The sequence below is a fragment of the Triturus cristatus genome, chromosome 7 (genome assembly GCF_964204655.1).
Source record: "Triturus cristatus chromosome 7, aTriCri1.1, whole genome shotgun sequence".
In the NCBI taxonomy this organism is placed as follows: Eukaryota; Metazoa; Chordata; class Amphibia; order Caudata; family Salamandridae; genus Triturus; species Triturus cristatus.
This window is the reverse complement of record NC_140590.1, coordinates 1826511220-1826535276: the sequence shown is the minus strand read 5'-3', so window position 1 is coordinate 1826535276 and position 24057 is coordinate 1826511220. Positions and strand designations below refer to the sequence as shown.

At 43.4% G+C, this 24057-nt stretch overlaps 1 protein-coding gene across 1 annotated transcript in view; it reads right to left on the bottom strand.

Moving 5' to 3' along the window:
- Positions 1-24057, bottom strand: part of LOC146813305 (olfactory receptor 5G9-like) — a 134094-nt gene that overhangs the window by 49124 nt on the left and 60913 nt on the right. The window contains exon 2 of the mRNA XM_085615370.1: positions 10234-10412. Coding sequence (XP_085471496.1) covers positions 10234-10412 — 179 coding nt within the window. The remainder of the gene's footprint in view (positions 1-10233; positions 10413-24057) is intronic.

Genomic DNA, 24057 nt, shown 5'->3' with positions numbered 1-24057 from the left:
TTCAGAAACATCTGTACCAATTTTAAAAATGATGTCTCTGGGCACATGAGATCCACAACAATTTAAAAAATGCCCTTTTTTGCCTCGCTTCTTACAAATGACTTTTATAACTGAAAGATCTTTTAGATTAGATTAGAACTACTACATCTGAAACAAACATTTTTCCCTTTTTCCACTATGGGAAATGATTTCTTCTGACTAGATGATACAACACCGACAGCAGACGTAGTGTATTTGTGTTTCTGTAGTTCCGGTATACACCCCAAAGAATGTTCTACTCTCTTGGTAATACTAAGCATGTCATTAAGACTGGGATCGTTCTTAGCCCAAAGTTCCTCACAAATCTTACCAGAATTGCATTCTATTTGAATTGGGCTCTTGTCCTTTTTTTCTGGGCTTTCCTAAAAATTGCAGCAAGAGGCCAATTTCCATACAATAGTGATAAAGTATTCAACAGATTCACCATTACCCTCTTTTCTCTTGCCAAAATAGTAACGTTGCAAAGTAATTAAGACTTTGGGCATAAAATTATATTCTAAATGTTTAATTGATTTTTCAAATTCATCTAGGAATTGTAATGCATTCCCATCGGATTCTGTTCCTGGCAAATTTTCAAATTTTTCCTGACCATCAGCTCCTAAGCAGTGTAATAGGATGGATGCTCTTTTGCAAGAAGACAAATTTCAGCCACAAACTCTTAAATAATTCTGAAATACTTTTTGCCATTTGGCCCAAGGAAATAGGGATGGGTAGAAAAAAGCTAGAGGGTTAAATACAAGGGGTAAACAACTAAAGGAAAGACAAAAGCAGAAAAGAGTGGAGAAAAAAAATTAAATAAAATTTAGCTAAAAAGAAATGCAGCCTACAAGACCATCAACACTTGACAATGTGCCCAATGTCCTCTTAAAAATGAAAAGTTTTAATGCCAAGACAAAGTGGTCTTTTTAACAATGATGAATGTTGCAGTCTGTCATCAGGTTCTCTGAAAGAAGAGGGAGTGGCTTATATGTGGCTTCAGAAGGGCAGAACAAGCACTTGCAATGCAATAGGTCTCACAATTGTGAAAGCTAGAGCTCGTGATGTTGAAAAATACTGTGATTTTTATTTTGTTTTTTTTGCAAGCAGTGGAGGGATATTTGCATAGCACTATTAATTAAAGTAATCATGTCACATATCATACAGTACCAAAGTTTATGTAAATAACAATAGTATAAATTATGGTACCTGAAGAAGGCACACGGCAAGGGTGGTTGAATTTCAAGATGGGCAGGTGCCCTCAAAGGTGCGTTGAGGTACATTACCATCTGTGTGGGGAAAAGGTGTGAACCTTAAACTATAGCCGAGTGTAGTGGGTGAGGATTTAAACCGTGGAAAGACTTACACCTACAAAAAAAGGAGTGGCAGAAACAGGTTGTCCAGGGAGCTGGTCCAGGCGGCCCTACAAGATAAACTCACCAGCCTGAAAAGGGACCAAATGGGGCAAGGCGCTTACTACCCCTGATGAGATGTCGAAGCGCTTTCAGCAAGTAAAGCGCTACTCCGGAACCAAGGTAGAATAGCAGTGGATTAGTATAGGTAAATGTAAGTTGTAAGTTGGAGAGGTGGGCATGTGAGTCTTTTAGTAGGATTACATAGGACAAAGGAGGGTCAAACGAGGGAAGAGCTTCTAAAGGGTTAGTTGGTACATATAGTAGTAAAATAAGATTTGGGGTGAGTTAAAGGAGGGATGGAGGAGGGGAGAATCTAGAAAGGTTTATTTGGGAGATTATAGGAGAAAAATGACGTTTGGGATGAGTCAAAGGAGGGATAAAGAAAAGAGTCTAAAAAGGGTTATTTAAGAGGTCATAGTAGTAAAATGAGGTTTGGGTTGATATATTGAAAGAGGTAGAGCTGGGATATCGAGCAGTGAACTGGAGAGAGGTGATTTTTTAAATTCTATAGAGGGAGTAAAGTAATAAATATATCAATTCAGGAGAAGCCCTTTAATGACTGATAGAATTTGCAGCTGGCTGTAAGGCTATAATGATGTGCTTTGACAAGAGAGCATTTCACTCATGTTCAAACAAAAACATCATTTATTCACAACCTAGAACAATTTTATATGAAGATGTGTGAAGAGGCTTAAGTACCCTCTGCAACCACGGCAAACCCGTGATTGAAAAGCAACTGTACCCAAAAGAACATATTTTAGCAACATGAACACAAAGTGTTAATGCAACATTGCAGACATTATTGCTAGCCAACTCACTGGTGCCTATTTCACTCCTCTCTTGTGGATGAAAGCCTGCTGCCCTCTTGTGGCTGATTTGGATCCCTGCCTTGCATGATACATACATATCCCTGCAGCAGGAGGGCAATGAACTTACCTTTTTTAACAGCTTCATGAACCTGATGTCAATGTAAAATATATCCACACGGCACCTGTACTGTATATGCAAACACTGTGCATGCTAATGAAGGGGAGGCTCGGGCAGCATAAAAAGTTGACCAAATCCCACGAGATGGCATTGCTGGAAACTCTTGATTCATGAAGGAAATGGTGCTAAACATGTTTTTAAGAAACCATTTCTATCGACATGCGGTGCAAGATAAGAATGCTTTAGAAGCCACTGTCTTTGATAGGAACGAGAGAAAGAGGAATCAGTAAAGAAAATAAATGGACAAACACAAGGGGAAAGATGAAAGAAATAAAGTAGATTAAAGGAAATAGAGTAGATGGAAAGTACAGCACGAAACCTGAATATAACGACAGGAACAGAAAAGGGAGAATGACCATGAAACAGAAAATGACAGAGCAGAAAACACAGGAATCCGCGTGTTTTGTAAGTTAAGCGTGAGTGATACTAGCCGTGCCTAGCTCCTCTGCCTCAGAGCTTTTGCACAGGGTTTTTCCAAGAGCTGGAGAGAGTAGCATGGGGCCGGATTCTTCAAAGTGAGTCCCTCGTGCAGCTCGCTTTGTTCAAAGCCTGTCTGAGTTTCCTGTTTACACCGCACAGCACATCGACTAAAAGAAAAGCGCGCCAGATTACCCCAAAACACAAGGGGGCAGATTTACAAGCCCCTTGCGCCACTTTTGCGTAACTTTTCCCGTGTTAAAAGTGACGCAAAAGTGGCGCAAGAGGCATGTAAATCTGCCCCATGGTTTGCCTCCACTGAAGGGACTGTGTGTGACAGGAACACATGCAGTGCAAAGTAAAACGAAGCCTGCGTTAACCTGCCTGAAGTCAAAAGTGATTTAATGAGACACTTCCAGCTGCTGTAGACTGAGTGGGGGGCCTCAATGAGGGGGGTGTTGTACATACATAGTATAATTAGCATCGTCAAAGCATGTTATTTGTAGCTCGCTCACAATGATATTCATGTTTTGCATAACAGTTTAATTGGTAGAATGTTTAGGCATGCATTTATATGATGTTTTGGAATGTTGTCTGGATTCTGACCTTCATTTGTGCTAAGAGTAGCACGTTCGGCTTCCACCTGTGTGTGGGACTTTTAGATATTTGATTTGTTAATAAATATTGTTGAACATGGCCTTTTTTGCAGGGTCATCCAAGAACTTTTTGTCTTCCTCCTGCATTTTGTCTGCCCTGTTGTTGGTGGTTTTATGACTCTGGGCAGTTTATCACTGCTGTTCAGTGCTAAAGTGCATGTGCTCTCTATGGTAAACTTGGAAACATTGGTTTGCACCTGTTTAGCATATTTAATTTACCTATCAGTCTCTTGTACAGTGGTATCCCTTATACCCAGGGCTAGTAAATTAAATGTTACTGGTGGCCTTGCAGCGCTGCTTGACCACTGACCATTGATGTTTAGATCCTGCTCATCGCAGTTGTCTTTCTGGTCAAAGGAGATCATTGTCATACTTATGTCTCCAACTTACCTGAGCTTTTTTGTGTTTATGAATGTAGCATGAATGTTGATTGAATCAGTATGAATTTATGAGAGAGTGTGTGAATTTGTTGCGTGTGTTTATCTTTACCTAGGGATCACTTGTGTAATATGTGAAATGTTATAGATAAATGTGTTGAGCATATTCATTGTATGTCTATGAAATAGAAATTATAAATTGACAATTAATTTTGATATTTAAAGAAAAGTGTTTATACTTTAAAAAAAGGAATAAATAAAAATATAAAGAATAATGATGTATTCGTAGTACATTATCATTTTATATGGCCCTTTCTTGAATTCAATTGAATCAAACAAAAAAAGAAATATAGGTCACAAGGGAGTTTCTTTAGTGTGATTGTCTTTTTCTGCCCCTCTCCTCCCTGACCTTTAATTCATTATTTGAGGGGGTACCAACTTCTCTGCTTTGTAGCGCTGCTTGTGCCACCCACCAAAGTAGCCTTTCAAACCTATCTCAGGCCTCTGTCACTGCAGGGCCTGCACGTTCAGTTTACTGCCACTGTGACATGGCACATAAAATGGTTGCCACATCAGTGACTCCCCTTTTACTACATATCAGTCACCCCTAAGGTAGACCGTAGCTAGCCCTATGGGCAGGGTGTGGTGTAGATAAAAGGTAGGATATGTGCCTCAACTGTGTGGCATGTCCTGGTAGTGACAAACAGCTTGTTTGGTTTTCATTGCTGTGAGGCTGCCCTCTCATAGGAATACATTGGGGATTCCCTGATATGTGCTTCAGTGGTAATTCCTGATATAAGAGGGGTAGCGTGATCAAGTTTGGTATGTTTAGAATAGTGGTGATAAATGCTGCATAATGGTGGTCGCGGATTTATTATTACTATTTTAGAAATGCTACTTTTATAGGCATTTCTGTGTGCGATGCGTCTTTGTGCCTGCCTGTTGTGTATTGACTGTCTGACTTTGGAGTGACAGGGGCTGGGGAGGTGCATTGGCTCCAGAGAGTCTGGATGAGTCAGCTCTAGGCTAAATAGGCCAGGTCTGCATTTGGAGTGGTGGGAGAAGTAGCACCTGCACCTGAATTGGGCTATGCCTGCCTTCCACAATAAAGGATCTGCCCCCCTGTGGTGTATCTGGAGCCAAACCTTACACTTTCAATGGAGGTTGTTGTGCATTTGCAAAGTGTCCCCCAAAAACTTGGTTTACACTGGATCCAGGGCCCTGTACCAGGGCAGAACAAAGACTTTATGAACTATAAATATTGGGGCTGTGACCCCGTATCCGAGAGCTTGCTTGGAAAAAGAAGATACAGCGTGGACAGCTGTGCACCAGGAAGAACCGCCATTGGACTTTATTGTGGGGGGGAGGACTGCAACTTCTACTGCCACAAGCCTTTGTGCTGGCCTGCCTGTGCCCTGGGGCGGTGCTGCCAGTGTTCTCCCAGTAGGTCCTGTACAGGAGGAGTACTGGTGGCTTCCCCTGGTCCATGCAACTAGGCGCATAGTGAGCGCTTGTGTGCTGACCTGCAGGAAGTGCTTCTAAAGTGCAGGATTGCCTTCTTTCATTGCTTGGGTCTCAGAAGCAGGTAGTGGACACTCCCAGCTTCATCTCCCTGGGGCCGAGGAGTGGGCACCAGCCGTGCGGGTAGCGGGCGCCATTGTGCTGCAGCCAGGGAGCTGCAAAATCAAGAGAGTTTTTTCTCTGTGCATCCCAGAGGGCAAACAGCCAGGCAGAGGACACCTGATCATGGACAGGGCTCCCCTGAGGAAGTGGAGAGCCCCACAGGTTTCATTAGCCTGGTTGTGGGCTGGGCCGGCAGGAGCGATCTAGTCGGAGCCTCATGGGCTCCTGTGGTCACGAGAAAGTGCAAGGCAGGGTGGGATTGACGGAGACTTCGCTCCGTGGTGCAGCAAGAGGATCTCTGTGGGAAGTGGAGAGTATCGCGTCCTTCTCACTACAGAAGCCTGCCCGAGGTCCCCTCATGGTTTGCCAGCCATTCTGCAGCACAGAGGAGAGGCCGCCTATGGGCACATGCCCTACAGCTGCCGCGGGGCCTGGAGGGCTCTGGACAAGCTTCCACACCTGCAGTTGGACCCGTGTCTGCATGCCGAGGTCCAGTTATGGACCGGCGGGGGAGCATCGTTTTGCTTTCATTTGCACCCAGTGCAGCTGTGTGCCAGTCTCCACACCCATCGTGTTCTAGGTGGCTGGCTCACTATCTGCGGCACGCCTGGTTGCATCTAGGGGCTAGTTGGAAGATTCATGTTGGTGGGAGTGTCAAAGGGATCCCTGCCACCCCTACGGGAGAGTACCTGCATGGCCAGGAGGATCCCTGATAGTTTGGGGGACTACGGAATTGCGGCATCCCTTTGCCCTTACACATTGCGGATCAACTTCTTTAACATGGTTATGCCCAAGGCCTGTTGTTCAAATGTATTTGCAGGATAATTGCCAAGGTTGGCACTTGAATAGTGATCTGCATATGTCTAAAGTGGGCATGATGTATTTATGAAGGATGCCCTGCTGCAAGTATGCACTGTGATGCAATGCAGATGGTGTTTTATGCCTATATTTTTTAATGCTACACATAACCCTAACTGTAAAGTCATGACAAGTGCCTAATGGCATGGTAAATATGTGATTGTGTTTTAATGTGCTTTTATGAATAATACAAAGGCTAATTTTATATAACCTTGTGTGGAGTTTCTTTTGTGGTGTGCCTGGTGTGTCACTGCTGTGTGAGTGTGTTGCACAAACGCTTTACACATTGCCTCTAGGATAAGTCTGACTGCTCTGCCAACCTACCAAGGGGGTAAGCAGGGGTTATCTTCAGTGTGTAACTCCCTTGCCCTGACTTGACTGGTGGTTTCTACCTGGCTTAGGTGCATGCCCTAGCCAACCAGAAACCCCATTTCTAACATTGGTGGTAGAGGTGAGGATAGTATTTTTGTTTGCGCAGTACCACAGTGATGCATTGTTGCACTACAAACTCTGCATTTAGAATTTCTCCTGATTATTTTTAGTTTCTCCTCAAATCATCATTTTGAATTGTGTACTCCTGCTTCAGCTCTTACACCTAGGTCTCTTGTGTTGCACTGCTGGTTGTGTATCTAGCCATAATGGGGTTAGTCTATAATGAGGATGACCTATGGGAGTACACTGAGGAGGAGTTAAAGTGTTTCTGCAGAGTAAGGGGGACACCAATAGAAGGCAAATTCCGCAGAAAACTGTTCCTCTTTTAAGCACACAGTGGGATTGCTAAGAGGTCTTCGGAGGCCACGCCTCCCCCTTTCTCCACCAATCAGCAAACGTGCCTCCTAGCACAGTATTGGTTGGGGATGAAGTCCACTTTACTCCTGAGAGACTTTGAGGGCCAAGAAGCCCTTCTGGTACCTCCTGTAAGTCCTATGCAGTGGAATTTCTGAGCGTTGGTTGGAGGCCCAGCCCCCTTTCTCCACCACTCTGCAAATGCGACCACTAGTTAAAGAAGCAATTGCAATGTAATAGATCTTGCATATGTGAGAGTTAGAGCTATTGGCGTTGTAAATGTAAAAGTTTTTACTAATGTTTTTTGAAGTGGAGTGGATGTACGATGAAATGATGTGGATAGAAAGTATGTGGTATTTAGTAAATAGGAATTATGTAGAGTGGGATTATGTGTTATAGAGCGTAATTATTTGGTAAGGTAGTCTGTGTTGTGGAGTGGTAACATCAGTTTTAGTATTCCTCGTTTCCATAGAAGCTAAACTATGAACTCAGCGAGACAAAAAAAGAAGGAATAACAGAAGAGTACTTCTTGACCTTCTCAGAGGTATGAGCAGAGCCACTGGAATTATGTGACTGTTTGGCTGCACCGACTTTCTTTTTATTATATATTTTTCGCATTAGCCACATAATCCATCATCACTCCTCTTGCCTCTTTCTACACCTCTGTTGCTTCTTTCTGCACTTCTTTAGTTTCTTTCTGCACCCCTCCTGCCTCTTTCTGCACCTCTGTTTCTTCTTGCTGTACTTCTTTTGTTTTTCTGCACCTCTTGTTTCATTTTGCACCCCTTTGCCCCCCTCAGCTCCCCTCTTGCCTCTCTCTGCACCTCTGTTCCTTCTTTCTGCACTTCTTTTGTTTCGTTCTGCAGCTCTCTTGCTTCTTTCTGTACCCCTTGCCTCTTTCTGTACCTCTGTTCCCTCTTTCTGCACTTCTTTTGTTTTTCTGCACCTCTTGTTTCTTTTTGCACCCCTTTGCCTCCCTCTGCTCCCCTCTTGCCTCTGTCTACACCACTCTTCTCTCTTTCTGCAACCTGGTTGCCTCTTTCTTCACCTCTGTTCCTTCTTTTTGTACTTCTTTTCTTTCTTTCTGCACATCTCTTGCTTCTTTCTGTACTTCTCTCGCCTCTTTCTGTACTCAAATGGTAAGTGGAAGTTGTAAAGTTTAAAGGTCTGCGGGCTCTTGTTACTGAGATATATGTCTACTCGTATATATATTCTCATATGTGTTATTCATCTGAAGATGGTAGCTTAAAAAGTGGGAAGTTTCTTCTATAGGTGGTTAAATGTTCTCAGTTCTGCTCTGTCATTCAGTTGCACAGGCAGACATGTCTTATGTATATAGGTGTTATAGAGCCCCTCAAATATACTATTGAATAGTCATGTGCCCTGTACTATGAGCAGAAAGAAATGCCTATAACATTTTGTACACATATTTGCAGAATATGCTGTTTTAAACACAGGTATTCAAGTATTTCTATGTTTATTTTTATGTAACATGTCACTCAGTAAAGGTAGAGACACGCATGCGTACCTTCACAAACTTGGTCAGACTTACAACAGTGTTATGCTTAGGATTTCTGTTTTATATTTGGTAGGCAGGCCTAACATTCTGATCAGTCGATTAATAGTGACCCTTCAAGAGAAAAGTGAGGTTTAAGACATCTTGGGAGAAGGATTAAGGATTAGGCTACTTTGTATGAGTCTGTTGTAAGGGGCAGTCAATGTAGGCTTCTTTCTGCACCTCTGTTTTTTCTTTCTGCACATTTCTTGCTTCTTTCCGCACCGTTCTTCCTCTTTCTGGAATTCTGTTGCCTCTTTCTGTGCTTCTCTTGCTTCTTTCTGCGCCTTTCTTCATCTTTCTGCGCAGGTCCTGTCTATGTAAGCATATTTAGAAATTAGCATTTGAGAAACCTTGGAAATTCTCTGAAAAAAACTGAGGTTTCAGGGACGTTATAGTTAGGAATTAGCAGTTAAAAAACCTGAGAAATTCACTGAAAAACCCACAGGTTTCAGGGACGTTACAGTTAGTTGGACATTTTACTCGTACAAAACCAGAGAAATTCAGCCATTATAATGACTAAGTGTGTGAGTATCTCTGTGGATGATTGGCAGTATGTGAGTGTATGGGTGTATAAAGCTATATTGAGTGACTGTATGTATGAGAGACTAAATCAGTAAATGAGTGGATGTGGATAGACCAATGAATCAGTGAGTGTGTATGTACTAACTGGTATTGGTGTGTCCCTGAAACATGTTTTTTCAGTGAATTTATATAAATATATATATGTGTGTGTGCCTGTTATGTTAGGAAGTTTGGAAAGCACCTGGTTACTCCTAAGGAGTGTCCCCATGCTAGAGATGCAGCACTATGATAAATTGTCCTGTCTAGTCAGGTTCATCTACAGGGGCAGACAGTCCTACATTCTTTGCCTGAATAACCAGTTCTTGAGATTTTTCCAGAACCTCTCTTCTGATGGCTCCCATCTCAGGTCCAATGGCATAGCGTTCCAGACTTTAGCTGCAAGGAGCTCGAAATAACTGCCCCCCAAGCACATACCATTCAATCTAGGGACCACAGTCCTTGCTGCCCCACAGGACCTCAGTTGTCTGGTAGGAGTATAGCCTTGAATCAAAGGATGCAAATATCTTGGGCCCCTCTGATTGAGTATCCTCTGTGCAAAGCTGAGCACTTTAAAAGAGACTCTGTGCTTGATGGGGAGCCAATGTAGCTTGGCAGGTCCCGGGCTTATAGAGGACTGTTTTGGAATTTTTAGTAGCATCTGGGCTGCAGCATTTTGTACCCATGAAGCATCCCAAACTTACCTTTGGAGACCCCCAAATAAAGTACATTACAGTCATCTAGACAGGAAACCAGCAGAACCTGTATTACCATCTTCTTAGCTGATAAAAGCCCCAGAATCTTTCATAGCATTTTTAACACTCTGAAGCAGGTACCAACCCTTGCTGTAATCTGATTATCAAATCATAGCAACGCATCGAAGGTGAAGCCCAGATTTTTTATTTAGGTTTAGGTATCGGAGTGGGGCCCAATTCACAAGTCCATCAAGTAGAGGACAATATTGAGGGGAGTTTCCCAATCACCATGACCTCTGTCTTGTCTACATCCAATCTCAAGAAGCTAGAATCCATCCATGCTGCAAGGTCCACCAGACAGGATGGGAAATATGCTACAGCACTACCATCATCTTGCGCCAGTGTGATGATCATCTGAGTGTCGTCAGCATAGGACACGATCCTCACACCGTGGCATTCAATTACATCTGCAAAGGAATGGAGATACAAGTTAAACAGGGTTGGGCTTCAAGCCGACCCCTGTGGCACTCCCTGCTGTAAGGGGATGATTTCCGAGGTGTACGGCTTCTGAAACACCTGGAATGAGCGATTGTGCAAAAAGTCAACCTACACCTTGTAGCCATAGCTGTTCTAATAGCTGGCCATGTGATATGGTATCAAAAGCCGCACTTAAGTCCAGCATGAGTAATGCAGCCATCTTGCCTCCCTCAGGCAATATATGTAGCATCTCAGAGGCTAGTAGGAGGGTAGATTTTTTCTGTACTGTGGCCTAAAACCTGATTGCGTCTTATGAAGGAGTTCTTTCCTATCAATGAACTTCATTAGTTGTACATGTACATGTATTTCAGTGACTTTAACAAAGAATGGAAGCAACAAAAGTGGTTGAAAGTTCTCTGGCTTAAAAGGAACCATCGAGGACTTCTTAAGAAGAGGAACCACCATGGCATGTTTCCACTCAGCTGCTAGTTGTCCTGTTTCAAAAGATAAATAAAACACTGTACATAATGTTGGAGCGAGAGCCGTGAACCCTCGTTTCACTATTGCCGGTGAGGACAGATCTAGCAGAGAGGCAGATTTAATTGTAACAGTGAGGGAGGATGTTTCTTTAACTGAAATGTTCTCTATGCTGAAATAGCCTTCTAGTAAAGAAAGAAGTGGTGTTCTGGCAGGAGGGAAACTACAATTTTTAGCTTTTCCAGGAAAGAGGCATCCAGGGAGGATATTTTGTCAGAGAAAAAATGAGCAATCTGATTGTAGTTACTGATGGTTGGGGTCCTAACCGCTACCCCAGAGACTAAAGACATGAGTGATTTAACTATTCTGAAAATCTCACGAGAGGAGTCTTTCACCTCATCAATCTCTAGCGCAAAACATTTAGTCCAAAATAGTCTAATCTGCATGTGGAACTCGTTAAGCGCATGTAGGTACATGTTTTTGTCTGAGATGTGATAGCTCTTACGCCATTTACGTTCCAGGCGCTTACATGCTTTTTGTCTGCAGTAGATCCTCTGTGAACCATTCTGCAGAGGTTCTAGAATGGGTGATATACTGCATTTTCCTGGGGGCTATAGAGTCAAAAACCTCATCAATCCATGCCAAAGCCTGCTGCTTGGCAGCCCAGGGACAGGGGTCTAGGAGTAAAGACCTGCATCTCAGGACTGACGTAAAGGCCTCTGGAGTGATCAGGGTCCTTTTACAGGCTTTAAAAGGGTGGGCTGGTAGTGGTCTAGGCAAGAGAAATGTATCAAGAATCTGGAAGGCAATAAAGAAGTGATCTACCCAAGCAATGGAAAACATGGGCCTACCTTGTCCAGGGCTGAGTTGGAAAATATGGGATTAGGAATGTGGCTGTGGATTGTGAGAAAGTGCCATCTTTCTTGCATGGTATGCCCCCACTTTGTGCTGAATTGCTGAATGTACTTTGACTGAGTGTTCCCTGGGCTCCTGCCAATCAGGTGCCCAGGGCCTATGCTCCTTCCCTAAAACTGTGCTGAAACCTAAAACCCAAATTGGCAAACCCTGACCACATGTCAGCCCCTGGTAAATGGTGCACTAGGTACCCAGGGCCTTGTGACCAGGGAAGGCCTCTAAGGGCTGCAGCACTTATTATGCCACCCGTAGAGGCCCTGTACCCTGACACAAACACACTGCCCTTGCAGGCTGAGTATCTGGGTATGGGACAAAACAGAGAGTCGACATGGCACACATCCCTGCGTGCCATGCCCACAACATACACTGCCCTGGCATACATCAGCCACCCCTCTAGCTGGGTGCCCTATGCCAGTGTTGTGGGTACAGGAGCATGAGACCTGTGCCCCTACATTATCCAGGTCCATCCCTGGGCACTGTAAGTGCAGTGCTCCCATTTAAGAGTACATGGTGCTGGGAGATCATCAAACACGAACTCCACAGCACCATGATGGCCCAACTGAGGACTGAGAAGTTTGGTATCAAACTTCTCAGCACATTAAATCCGCACTGATGCCAGTGCAGGATTTAATGTACAATGAATGACAGAGGGCATCTTAGAGATGCCCCCTGAACCTAACCTACAATCCACATCTGGTCTGAGGGGCTGCCTAGGCTGCCACACAGCAGACATGTTGCTGGACCCCTGGGTAGAGAGCCATCCGCTCTCCTGGGCCTGAAACAATGCACATCCTGGGCGAGATGCTAGGTCTCCTCCCCCAGGATGGGCAGGGGAAGCTTCAATGGCATGCCGCCTTTGGGAGCTTCTCCAGGCCACTTGCTGTACTCAGCAACTGGCCCCTACTGGTTCTAAACCCCCACTCTGGTGGGAGGACTTGCCGGAAACCCCAAGGAAGGACAGGGGGTGTGCCAGCCTCTGCCAACCCCACCCCTCAGGTGGGGGAGGCGAGGTGAAGCACATCTCCGGGCTCTTGCCATCTTGAAGCTGGGGAGCCCTGCCCAATCAGGACTAGGCCACTGCCCCCTTCCACAGGAGAGTGGCAGGATACGGGTTGTACCCACCCCAGGGCAGGGATCCATTGGTCCCTGCCCTTTACCTACCTGTAACAGCCCTGAATTTAGTATTTAGGGGCACCCTGAACCTTCCTTCCTCAGATCCAGATTCCGAAACAGCAAAGTAGATCAAGAAGAAAGAATACCTGCCATGCAGCTGCTAACAAGAGGAAGATACCAACTGCTTTGGCCCCAGCCCTACTGGCCTGTCGACCCTCGAACCTGCTCCTGCTAAATCCCGGAATCTCCCGTGGCCAGCAACCTCACAAAATCCGGAGGACCTGGCTACCTTGTGACTCTGAGCATCTGGGACTCCCACGAGCAGTGGCACTGCTCAAAGCACGTAACTGACCCCTGGCATCAGCCAGGAACCGCGAACCCTGTGCTGGAGTGGACAACGACCACGAGGACATCCCCCTGGTGACTGTGACCCCAAATCCGGCACCCAAGGACCCACCTCAATGCTCCTGACGAAGCCTGCAGCCTCAGAACCAGGGATCAACAGAGGGTAAGATTTCCAGACACCAAAAGGCACCCCTGCACCCGGCGCCCTGCGGTTCCCTGTGCCCAACTCCTGGGTACCTACCTATCCTTCAACTACCCAACTTACCTCTCAAAGTGATGGTCGCACCTGAAGAATCTTTGTTCCCGAGCTTGCAGCCTTTGTTCATTCTTGAGCTTCTCCGTTGCAATCTATTGAGCGCCCGAAGGCTCAAAAGCACCCTGCACCCAGCCTGGCAGAGCAACATCTACTCTAACCTACTTCCCCATTTTCTCTGAGCAAGTGTCCAGGAGCCCAGCTCCCACAGCCGCGTGGCCTGCTAGCCAGCAGCCACCAACCATGGGCCCCCTGCCTCCCATAGGATAACATTGGGCCTACCTCACTCTGCACCTGGCTGCCCCTATGCCGCTGAGGGTGTAACAACTGTACTTACCTGACCCTGGGAGACCCCTGCGTCTCTGCCCAGCACCTTAACTCTGCCAGTCGAGTACTTACCCAAAAGCTGATAACTCACTTTTCTTCCTTAGGGTAACATTGGCTGGTTTCACTTGAAAATTATTCTGTGTGGAGTTTCTAAACTTTCAAATATTCACCTAAAATTAACCGAGTAACGAAATCAAAAATACTCACCTGCTGTTAGGAGAGATCCCAGTGCTAGATATTGGTGCCCAACACTGACCCTGAAAAGTAATTACAAGCATACTTACCGCTAACTCAAGTTTCTCCCATAGGAAACCTTTGACTGTTTTTCTGTGAAATTTCTTCTAAGTGTCAATTTTTGCAAACTACAAATATTCTTTAAAAATCGTACCAACTGTGAAAACGTAATTACTTACCTGTTTTAGATAGATGTCCCAGTACTGAACCTAGGAGTACAGCACTGGATAACAAAAGTAATGAGAACATACTTTACCTGCAACTTGGATTTCCTTCCGTAGGATAACATTGCCTAGTTGTTGCTAAAAAAGCTTCTATCGATTTTTCAAACTTACAAATATTCGTTAACAATTGCCTGTATAACCTAAATGCATTCTCTCAACTACTTACAGGTGGCACCCTAGTGCTGATCCATGATCCAACACTGAGTTGGAAAAAGTAACAATAACCTCACTTACCTGCTAAGTGAATTTCCTCCCATAGGATAACATTGGTAATTTCATTAGAAAAAGTTTCTAAGTGTCAACTTTTAAAATACCAAAATATTGCTTAAAAATCACACCAGTAACTAAATCCTATTTACTCACCTGTTTCAAGGAACTGTCCCAGGACTGAATCTAGGATCCAGTCCTGGAGTTAGAAAAGTAATCCTCAAAGTAATCAATTGCATTTAACTTGAAATTCCCATTGAGCTCAATGTATTATTCTGTTTGAAATTGTGTTGCCTATTGCAACAAACTGTAACTATTGCATTCAAAAGTCAATTGCCTATTGCAAAGTATTTAACTAAAGCATCTCATTCTGAGAAAGTATATTTTGATGCCTATTGTTGGTTCTAAAATAAAACAACCATTTACTTTTATATAAAAGCCATTGGCCCAGAGTTCAGTTCTCGAGTGTGTGAGACCATTTGCTGACTGAGTGTGTACAACAAATGCTTTACGCTGTCCTCTGATACTGCCTTACTGCTCGACCAAGCTACCGCTTTAGAGAGTAAGGTTATGTCTAACTTAATCCTCTGCAAAAACCAAAGGAAATGATGGACGGAGTGTTGAACATTGCATGCACTCACCCCCAGTCAACTGATCTGGGTTTAATCCATCACCGTTCTTTAGCCCACTCTGCCACCCCAGTTCAGACATGGCCATATGCAAATCAGTCTGACACTGTGCCTCATGGGAACAGTCCAGCCCGAACTGCAAATCCATGTCTTCCCTGGACCGGAAACACGCTTCCTAGGACCGGTTTCTGGCATTTCAGCCGTCTTCAGCCAGGCTTGCTTGAATCCAGTGGCAAAGTGAGCAAGGGACTCACGTCTGAGCATACCCTGCCAACTTATGGCGAACAAAGCAAAAACCAAAGGAAATGATGGACGGAGTGTTGAACATTGCAAGCACTCACCCCCAGTCAACTGATCTGGGTTTAATCCATCACCGTTCTTTAGCCCACTCTGCCACCCCAGTTCAGACATGGCCATATGCAAATCAGTCTGACCCTGTGCCTCATGGGAACAGTCCAGCCCGAACTGCAAAGCCATGTCTTCCCTGGACCGGAAACAAGCTTCCTAGGACTGGTTTCTGGCATTTCAGCCGTCTTCAGCCAGGCTTGCTTGAATCCAGTGGGAAAGTGAGCAAGGGACTCACGTCTGAGCATACCCTGCCAACTTATGGCGAACAAAGCAAAAACCAAAGGAAATGATGGACGGAGTGTTGAACATTGCAAGCACTCATGCTAGAGCAGGATTTTCTGTTGAAAATCTATTGGGTTTTTAAGCTCTGGTTTGTCTATTTGTCATAATTAACATTAATAATCATTAATTATTAATTATTTGTTTTGTGTAAGTGTTTTTACTTATCAACATGTACGAATTAACAAGAGAGAATTACACGTGGGAACGCGTATGTGTTGCCTATTGACAATGTGCATGTTTTATTAAATAAACGTTGCTGAGTGCTGTTTATTTTAAAGCACAAAACGCTTTCGAATTAATGCTTTTCTGTGTTGCAAAGGCTAGATAATTACATACACATAAGGGTATTAGTGGGGTTAACACTGTTTAATCACTATGCTGTGGTAACGTTGTTTTTGTCTCTTTCAATTAAGATGGTCTATTTTGGCCTAACAAAAAATGGCTGCCGTTTGCAGCCTGGCCTCGAGTGAGTGATTTGTGATGAGAGGGCCTTGTTGAATATGGTCGTGGAACATCTGACCACAGTCCTTGCCTGGTTAAAACTTTCCGTGAGGACAGCAGCAGTTCTGGGCGAGTTTCCAGATGCATCGGAACAGCCTTGGAAGACAAAGGAGCCATAAAGAAAGAACTCTGAGCTCATTGTGTCATTGCTGAGGAAATGTGGATGCTAAAAGTTACTTTTTTATTTTTGGTTCCTGTCCTGTCTTTTTATTTTTGTGATTTTCCTGAGCGGAGATTTTCCAAATGTAGCGATGCTACATCCTTTCCTTCTCGCTTTGCTCAGAGGTTCAGCGGACGCGATGAATACTTTTTGTTGCTTTCTTTTGTTTAAAATACTATAAAAGTTGTTAGCCTAGAGAGGGTTTTTGCCACTTTGCCATTTTCTTCCCAAACCTGCGTTGGTGAGGATCCACGCTGTGAGGACGGGGACTCGGGAGACTTCTACTGAGAGACCTGTCCTGACCCATTCTGACATTTAGCTAGAATAGGTAATTATGAGAAAAATGATTTATTCTGATTGATTTTCTTTGACTAATTTTAGATAAAGCATTATAATTTTGAATACGGTGTTGGTTATTTTTTCTCGTCAATTATTGAGTACTCTATTTTGATTATTGTTGTATAGATTGTTTAGATCATGTTTCAGGACAGTTACAATAACCAGGTCTTATCGACCTCGATATAGATGCAGGGTGTTTAGGAGTTTTCTTTCCACAGGTTCAGTGTTGGTAGAGTATTTGAGCGTATGTTAGTGAAATGGGCCCTAGTGTATGATGAGTGTATGTGCGTGTAACTGTGAAATTACTCTATCCGTGGAAGTAGGGATATTATATGCACCCTGATCTCTATCAATTTCCTGGTAGCAGAGTTAGGATGGTTATTGATGATTGTCTTGATCTGATTAGATTGCTTGTACATTAGCTTATTGATTATTGATTATTGATTGATGTTGGTATATGTACTAATACTATATGTTGGAGTCGTCATGTTGAGTTATATGTAGTGCTTCTGGAACTTGGGAGCTAGTAGCAGTTCCGTAGTAGGGCAGAGGGAAGTATATGCTGCTCTCGGGAAAGACGGGATTGTAGGAAAAACGTGTGACAATTGAAGTTGCGCGTCACATTGTCTGGGTTCGGAATTAGTGACATTGTCGTATGTTACTATTAGATATATTTCTGGTAAATAAGGAGTGCGTATGGTAGCGAAGGTTATCTGTGAAACTCTGGTCTTAAGTCCCAGGGATACGTAAGGGTCACCGTTAAAGCTTATCGCGGGAGAAGTAATAGGTATTCTCTGAGCTTGTTTGAGGAACTGGGCAGAGGTAAGCTGCTTGGTTGATGTGTGTTATAATTCTGTAGTGGGACAGATTGTTCGCTGTTCTCGGGAAGCAGGATTCTGTGTGTATGTACTATATTTTTCTTGTATGAATGTGCGTGAATGCTCATACATTTAGTTGATTGTAAGACTCTTTGGACAAGTCCTAGAGGAAACAGTTAATGAATGCATGTTAGAAGGGCAGAGTAGAGTAGATGTGCTACTGTGTCAACGGGATTCTTGTGAAATAGATTTTCTTTACTATTCTGTGGTTAGCGAAGCAGACAATGGAGATGTTTATATGTTGTAACTAATAGATTTTGTAGAAATTGAACACGAAGTCTACTGAAGAGTTTTATAAAGGAGGGGTAGACGAGTGACAGGAGACAGGAGACAGGCGACTGCAGCGACTGCTGACGTCAGACAGACCGCGCTCTGATTGGATATTGGATCAGAATAGTGTTCGCGCTGGGACTGGTGCGTTGGTGTGAGCCGCGCAAGGATTGGAAGAGCTATTCTAGTGACGTAGACGCTCCAGAATTGGTGCGTTAGTGTGAGTCGTGCTGTTATTGGTTGAAAAATCGTATTGTATATTTATAATACGGAAGGGATTAGAAAGTTTTGGTAAACGTTAAAATGTATTACCAAGAAGAGAAAAAGAAAAAAACATTGTTCGGAAAAATCAAAAGGTGGTTCGACAAGGATAAAGATGTTAAGACGAGAGAGGGTGAATTGTTACCTCCAGCGAAAACACCTGCATCCTTCATGGCTGCGAGATATGGGTATCATACCTGTATATGGTTGGAGAATTGGGTTAGGTATACTAAAGAGGATGGTGTTCTAGCATTTCCAGAACATGGTTCATTTAATCTGGCCGTGTTGAGAAATTTACGGGAAAAGATGTTATGTCTTGACCCAAAACCAAGGCCGACACAATTTGAGGCTTTAGTGGAATGGGAAGAGGAAGTACATGAGCGACAAAAGCAGAGGTCTGGAGGACATTACAGGTACATGTTTGGGAGGAGACATGATCGTGAAACTCATCATGATCGAATGAAAAGATGGCGAGATGCTAGTATGTCAGAGGGATTATATCCTATGAGAACAGTTGAAGAGGGAGCAGAAAGGGTTCCAGAGGCAGAAGTGAGAAGATATGGAGTTAATGAATATGAGGATGAGGTCGTGAATGACATGATTTACAAAAGACCACCTCCATATAGACCAGAACCAGACGAGAGTACACCAGTTGTTTCTCCGATAAGAGATACAGTGCGTATCATTGAGACAGAAAATGTGACACCTGAGTTAAGAAGTGGTAATCCTTTCAGGGAGAGAGAGAATCGAGGTGGTGACGAAAATACAAGAGAACTAGCCAGAACTACAACAGAGCTGACTGAAAAGATTAGGGAGTTAACAAAGAATCTGGAAGCTGTTACGGTGCCTGTAACCATAGGTCCGGTTATGCCTGTGTTTGACAAGCAGAGGACAGGTGAAAATGGTTTGGTGATTACATATGTTGGGAATAAGTTAACAAGTTTAGCTGGTCCCTCAGGAGATTCAGGAAGAAGGACAGAAAGTAGTGATCTGAGACAATCCAGACATGACACAAGTAGTGAAGGACTGGATGCTAGTGAAGCTAGTTGTTCAGGGATGCCGATTTTAGAACCGCAAAAGAAAGTGGTTCCAGTGAGAAAAACTACTGAAATAACAGCTGAAGATTTGAATGATTGGATGAAAGTTCTTCAAAAGAGGGATAAAGATTCACAAGCAATTGATGTGGCTAGGTTACGTGTAGAACTAGAAGAGCTTGTTGCAGGGACAGTTCCAACAGAAATTCTTAAAAACCATCATGATGGTGAACTGTTGTTTATGTGTAAAAATATCACCTGGAGAGCGTGAAATACACATGACAGGTTAAGAGCAATAGCGAATGAACAGGGAGTTGACATTGATAAGGTGAAAGCTTTGCAGAAGTCTTACAGGATGGATTTTACAGATAAAGATATTGAAAATCTGAATGGTACTGGTAGAACAGGACAGATTAAAGAAATGGTCGCATTATTGCGAAGATGGGGTGATGTAGAAAAGTGGAAGGATAGGTGGTACAAGAAAAGAGAAGAATCAGGAGATAGGACTTATTCAGCGTTTCCTGTGAGAGAAAAGGAGAAACCAGTGGATAATTATCCTATGAGAGAAACACCTGGAGGAGGATATGTACATGTTCCATGGACCAGACAGGATATTTTATCATTTACGAATGATTTCCCTCGATTGAGAGAAATGCCCGTCGAGTGGTATAGGCAGGTAGACAGGTTTGTGAAATTGTCAAAAGTGCTGTGGATTGACCTGAATAGTCTGTTTGATATAATTGTTCCAGCAGACTTGTGGACTGAGTGTAAAATAGTTGTGAGTTGGCCTACTGAGGAATATCCAAGAGATCAGAGAACAGGAGCACCAGATCCAGAGGTAATGAGAAAGTATGATCAGGTGATGGTATACCTGAAGAGTAAAGTACCTGCAAAAGAGACAGACTGGGTTAAAATAGATCGAACACAACAGGAAGCAAAAGAATCAGTTCATGCTTTTTACGAGAGGCTGATACTGGCATTTAAACAATTCAGTGGAGATGAACACCTGGGTGACAAAGATTTGAGTCATTTTGTATACAGATTTGTATATGGCCTGAGACCTGAGATTAGTGAGAGAATTCGTGAGCACACAGTGGATTGGCAGAGTAAGAAAATAGATGAGATTCTGAGACATGCAAAATACTTCAGTGATGAAATTGAAGCAAAACAGAGAAAGCTGAAAGAAAAAGCAATGTGGGCACAAGTGAAGGTTGCGGAAAGACAGGAAGCACAGTTAGTGGAACAGGCGAATAATGCAGGAAATAATGCAGGGAATAGACCTAGATATGCAGGAAAAGGAAAGGGGAATCTTGAGGAAGCTAAAAAAAAGTTCCCATGTCACAACTGTGGCCAACTGGGACATTGGAGATCTGAGTGTACCAATCCACCATTAGTGAATAATGAGGGAAAATCCTTAAATCAACAGGTGCAGAACGAAGGAAATAATCAACAGCAGCAACAACAGAAAGTTGTGAGACAGCAGAGTCAAGAGCCAAAACCGCCCTTGCCGCAGAATAGAGGGTCACAAAAGTATAATAAGGATTCAGGATTCTACAATGATGAACAGGTAAACAAACCAAGGCGTTCTAACCAGGTACAACAGTACTTGTTAAAGAATGAAGGGAGTGAGTCTGAGGGTGATTATTGACGGTGCCGAAGAGAGGAGGAAGAGTGCATACTTGGTGCAACTCTAGAAATAGACCAGGCAGGACCATTTGTAGATGGGAAAATAAATGAAGAAAGTGTTACTTTTTTGGTAGACACAGGTGCGACAAGATCAACTGTCAGGTCAACAGATATTAGAAATCTTCCTCTCTCGGATGAAGCAATCCAAGTAGTTGGTGTAGCCAATACACAAATCAGGACACGTCTTACTGAACCAGTAAGAGTGCAAATAGGGAAATTTTCAGACATGCACAGATTTATCGTCTGTGACACTAGTCCAGTGAACCTGTTAGGTAGGGATCTATTGTGCAAAATGAACTGCACAATTTTCTGTACACCGGATGGAATAGCTTTTGAGACACCAGATGAGGATGTTTTGTACCGAATGACTCTAGGAAATAGAGAGAGTGAAATGGTTGGTGCATTTGCTGTGTTTGATCCGAAGGATGTGCCTCGAGAGCTGAGAGACACAGTGAAAAGGACAGTTTGGGATTTTACTGGAGAGGATGTGGGATTGATGAATAATGTAGATCCTGTGAAAATTTCAGTGAAAGAGGGAATTACGTATCCTAACATTCCTCAGTACAAAATGACACCAGAAATAATTGAAGGAATAACTCCTATAATTGAGAAAATGATTCAGCAGGGAGTTCTGAGAGAACTACTGAGTAGCCCGTGTAATTCACCGATAATGGGGCTAAAAAAGCCAAATGGGAAATTCAGGATTGTACAAGATTTGAGAAAGGTTAACCAAATTGTGGTGGCATGTTGTCCTATTGTGCCAAATCCATCAGTGATTTTGTATCAGATTCCACATGATGCTGAGTGGTATACAGTGATTGATTTGTGTCATGCTTTCTTTTCAATTCCATTGCATCATGACAGCCAGCCGATTTTTGCATTTAGGTTTGGCCAGCGTATTTTAGCATGGTGTCGTATCCCACAGGGGTATACAGAGAGTCCTTCGATATTCAATCAGTTATTGAAAAAATCATTGGAGAGCTTGATCATGCCTGAAAACTCAGTACTAGTGCAGTATATTGATGACCTACTTGTGGCATCAAAGACACGTGAAGCTTGTGAAGTAGATACTATAGCTTTACTGAATCATCTGGCAGATGGAGGGTTAAAAGTATCTCCAGCCAAATTGCAATTCTGCAAGAAAGAGGTGCATTATCTTGGACACAATATTGAAAAAGGTCTGAGAAAGGTGACTGATGACAGGATCAAAATCATCAGGGGAATGAAAGCCCCAAAGACTCAGAGGGAAGTGAGAATGTTCCTGGGTATGGTGGGTTATTGTCGTCAGTGGATAATTAATTTTTCTCTGATAGCAAAGCCACTGATTAAACTGACAAAAAGTGAGATGACAGACCCATTGGAACTAGATGGAGAACAAATGGCAGCATTTGAAGAGCTGAAAAGCAGAATGTGTGAGGCTCCAGCTTTGGGTATGCCTGACTATGAGAAGGAGTTTGAGTTGTACTGTAGTGAGAGAAATGGATGTGCACTTTCAGTGTTAATTCAGAAGCACGGACAGCTGAGGAGGCCTATTGCGTATTTCTCATCGACACTTGACCCTGTAGCTGTAGGTTTACCAGGTTGTTTGAAATCTGTGGCTGCAACATGCAGAAGCTTGGAACAGAGTGAGGGAATCATAATGGGATATCCTGTAAGGGTATTCGTACCTCATAATGTGGCAATTCTTTTGACAAGAAGCAGAACCCAGTACATGTCACATAGTCGGCTGACTAAATATGAGAAAGTGATTCTGGGAGCATCAAATGTGACTCTTGAGAGATGTGTGAATGTGAATCCAGCGACATTGTTGCCGGATATTGAAAATGTGGGTGTGAAAACAGAAGACGATCACAATTGTTTGGATGTGCTTGATTACTGTACAAAACCGAGACCAGACATAAGGGATCTTCCTTTGCATGAGAGTGATCATGTGCTGTTTGTGGATGGATCATGTCTAAGGAATGATGAGGGTGTGCTGTGTGCAGCATATGCGGTGTGCAAAGTTTCAGAGGTTATGGAAGCATCACCATTGAAAGGAGTGAAATCTGCGCAAGTTGCTGAATTGGTGGCATTGACAAAAGCTTGTGAAATTGGGAAAGATTTGAGAACGACTGTGATGACTGATAGTCAGTATGGATTTGGAGTTGTGCATGATTTTGGCCAACTTTGGCTACAAAGAGGTTTCTTGACGTCGAGTGAGACTCCAATAAAGAATGCTGAAGTGATTGGGAAATTACTTGAGGCGATACAGTTGCCTAAAGAGTTAGCAGTTGTGAAGTGTGCTGCTCATGGACAAGGAGATGATTTTGTGACAGTTGGCAATCGATATGCCAATGACATTGCTCAATATTGCGCCAAAAACAATCAATCCATTAATCGGGAACGAGAGGGTGAAATGTCTTTTTGTTCTGTGATGTTTACTAATGTTTTAGAGACGTGGGATGAAGTGAAACAGTTGCAGGATGAGGCAGGAAAGGAAGAGAAGAAAGACTGGATTAAGGCAGGTTGTGCCCCAAGAGAAACAGACCATGTTTGGGTCTATAGAGATGGCAGACCAGTAATGCCGAACTCCATGCTGTCGACAATGGCAAGAATGTATCATGGCCAGGGACATTTGGGAAGGGATGCGATGATCAGGTCTTTTAAGCAGACCTGGTACAATGCAAAGTTCAGGACAATTGCAGAAAGTATCTGTCAAAGATGTTTGATTTGCCAGCAATTTAACACTGGGAAAAAGACAGTGGTGAGCCTGGGAACAATAGGCAGAGAAGGAGGTCCTTTTACAAGAATGCAGATTGATTTCATTGAAATGCCCCAAGTGAACAGACTGAGGTATGTTCTAGTGGTAGTCTGTTTGTTTTCAAGATGGGTGGAGGCCTATCCGACTAGGAGAAATGATGGAATAACAGTGGCAAAGTTACTGTTAAGAGAGTTGATTCCTAGGTACGGGTTTCCAGTAACGATTGAGTCTGATAGAGGTGGACACTTCTATAATGAACTCATGAGTTTGATTTGTGAAGCATTAAGCATACAGCAGAAGCTACATTGTGCATACAGACCAGAGGCTTCTGGTGTGGTTGAGCAGATAAACGGCACAATAAAGAACAGGATTGGTAAGATGTGTTTAGCCACTGGCATGAAATGGCCAGATG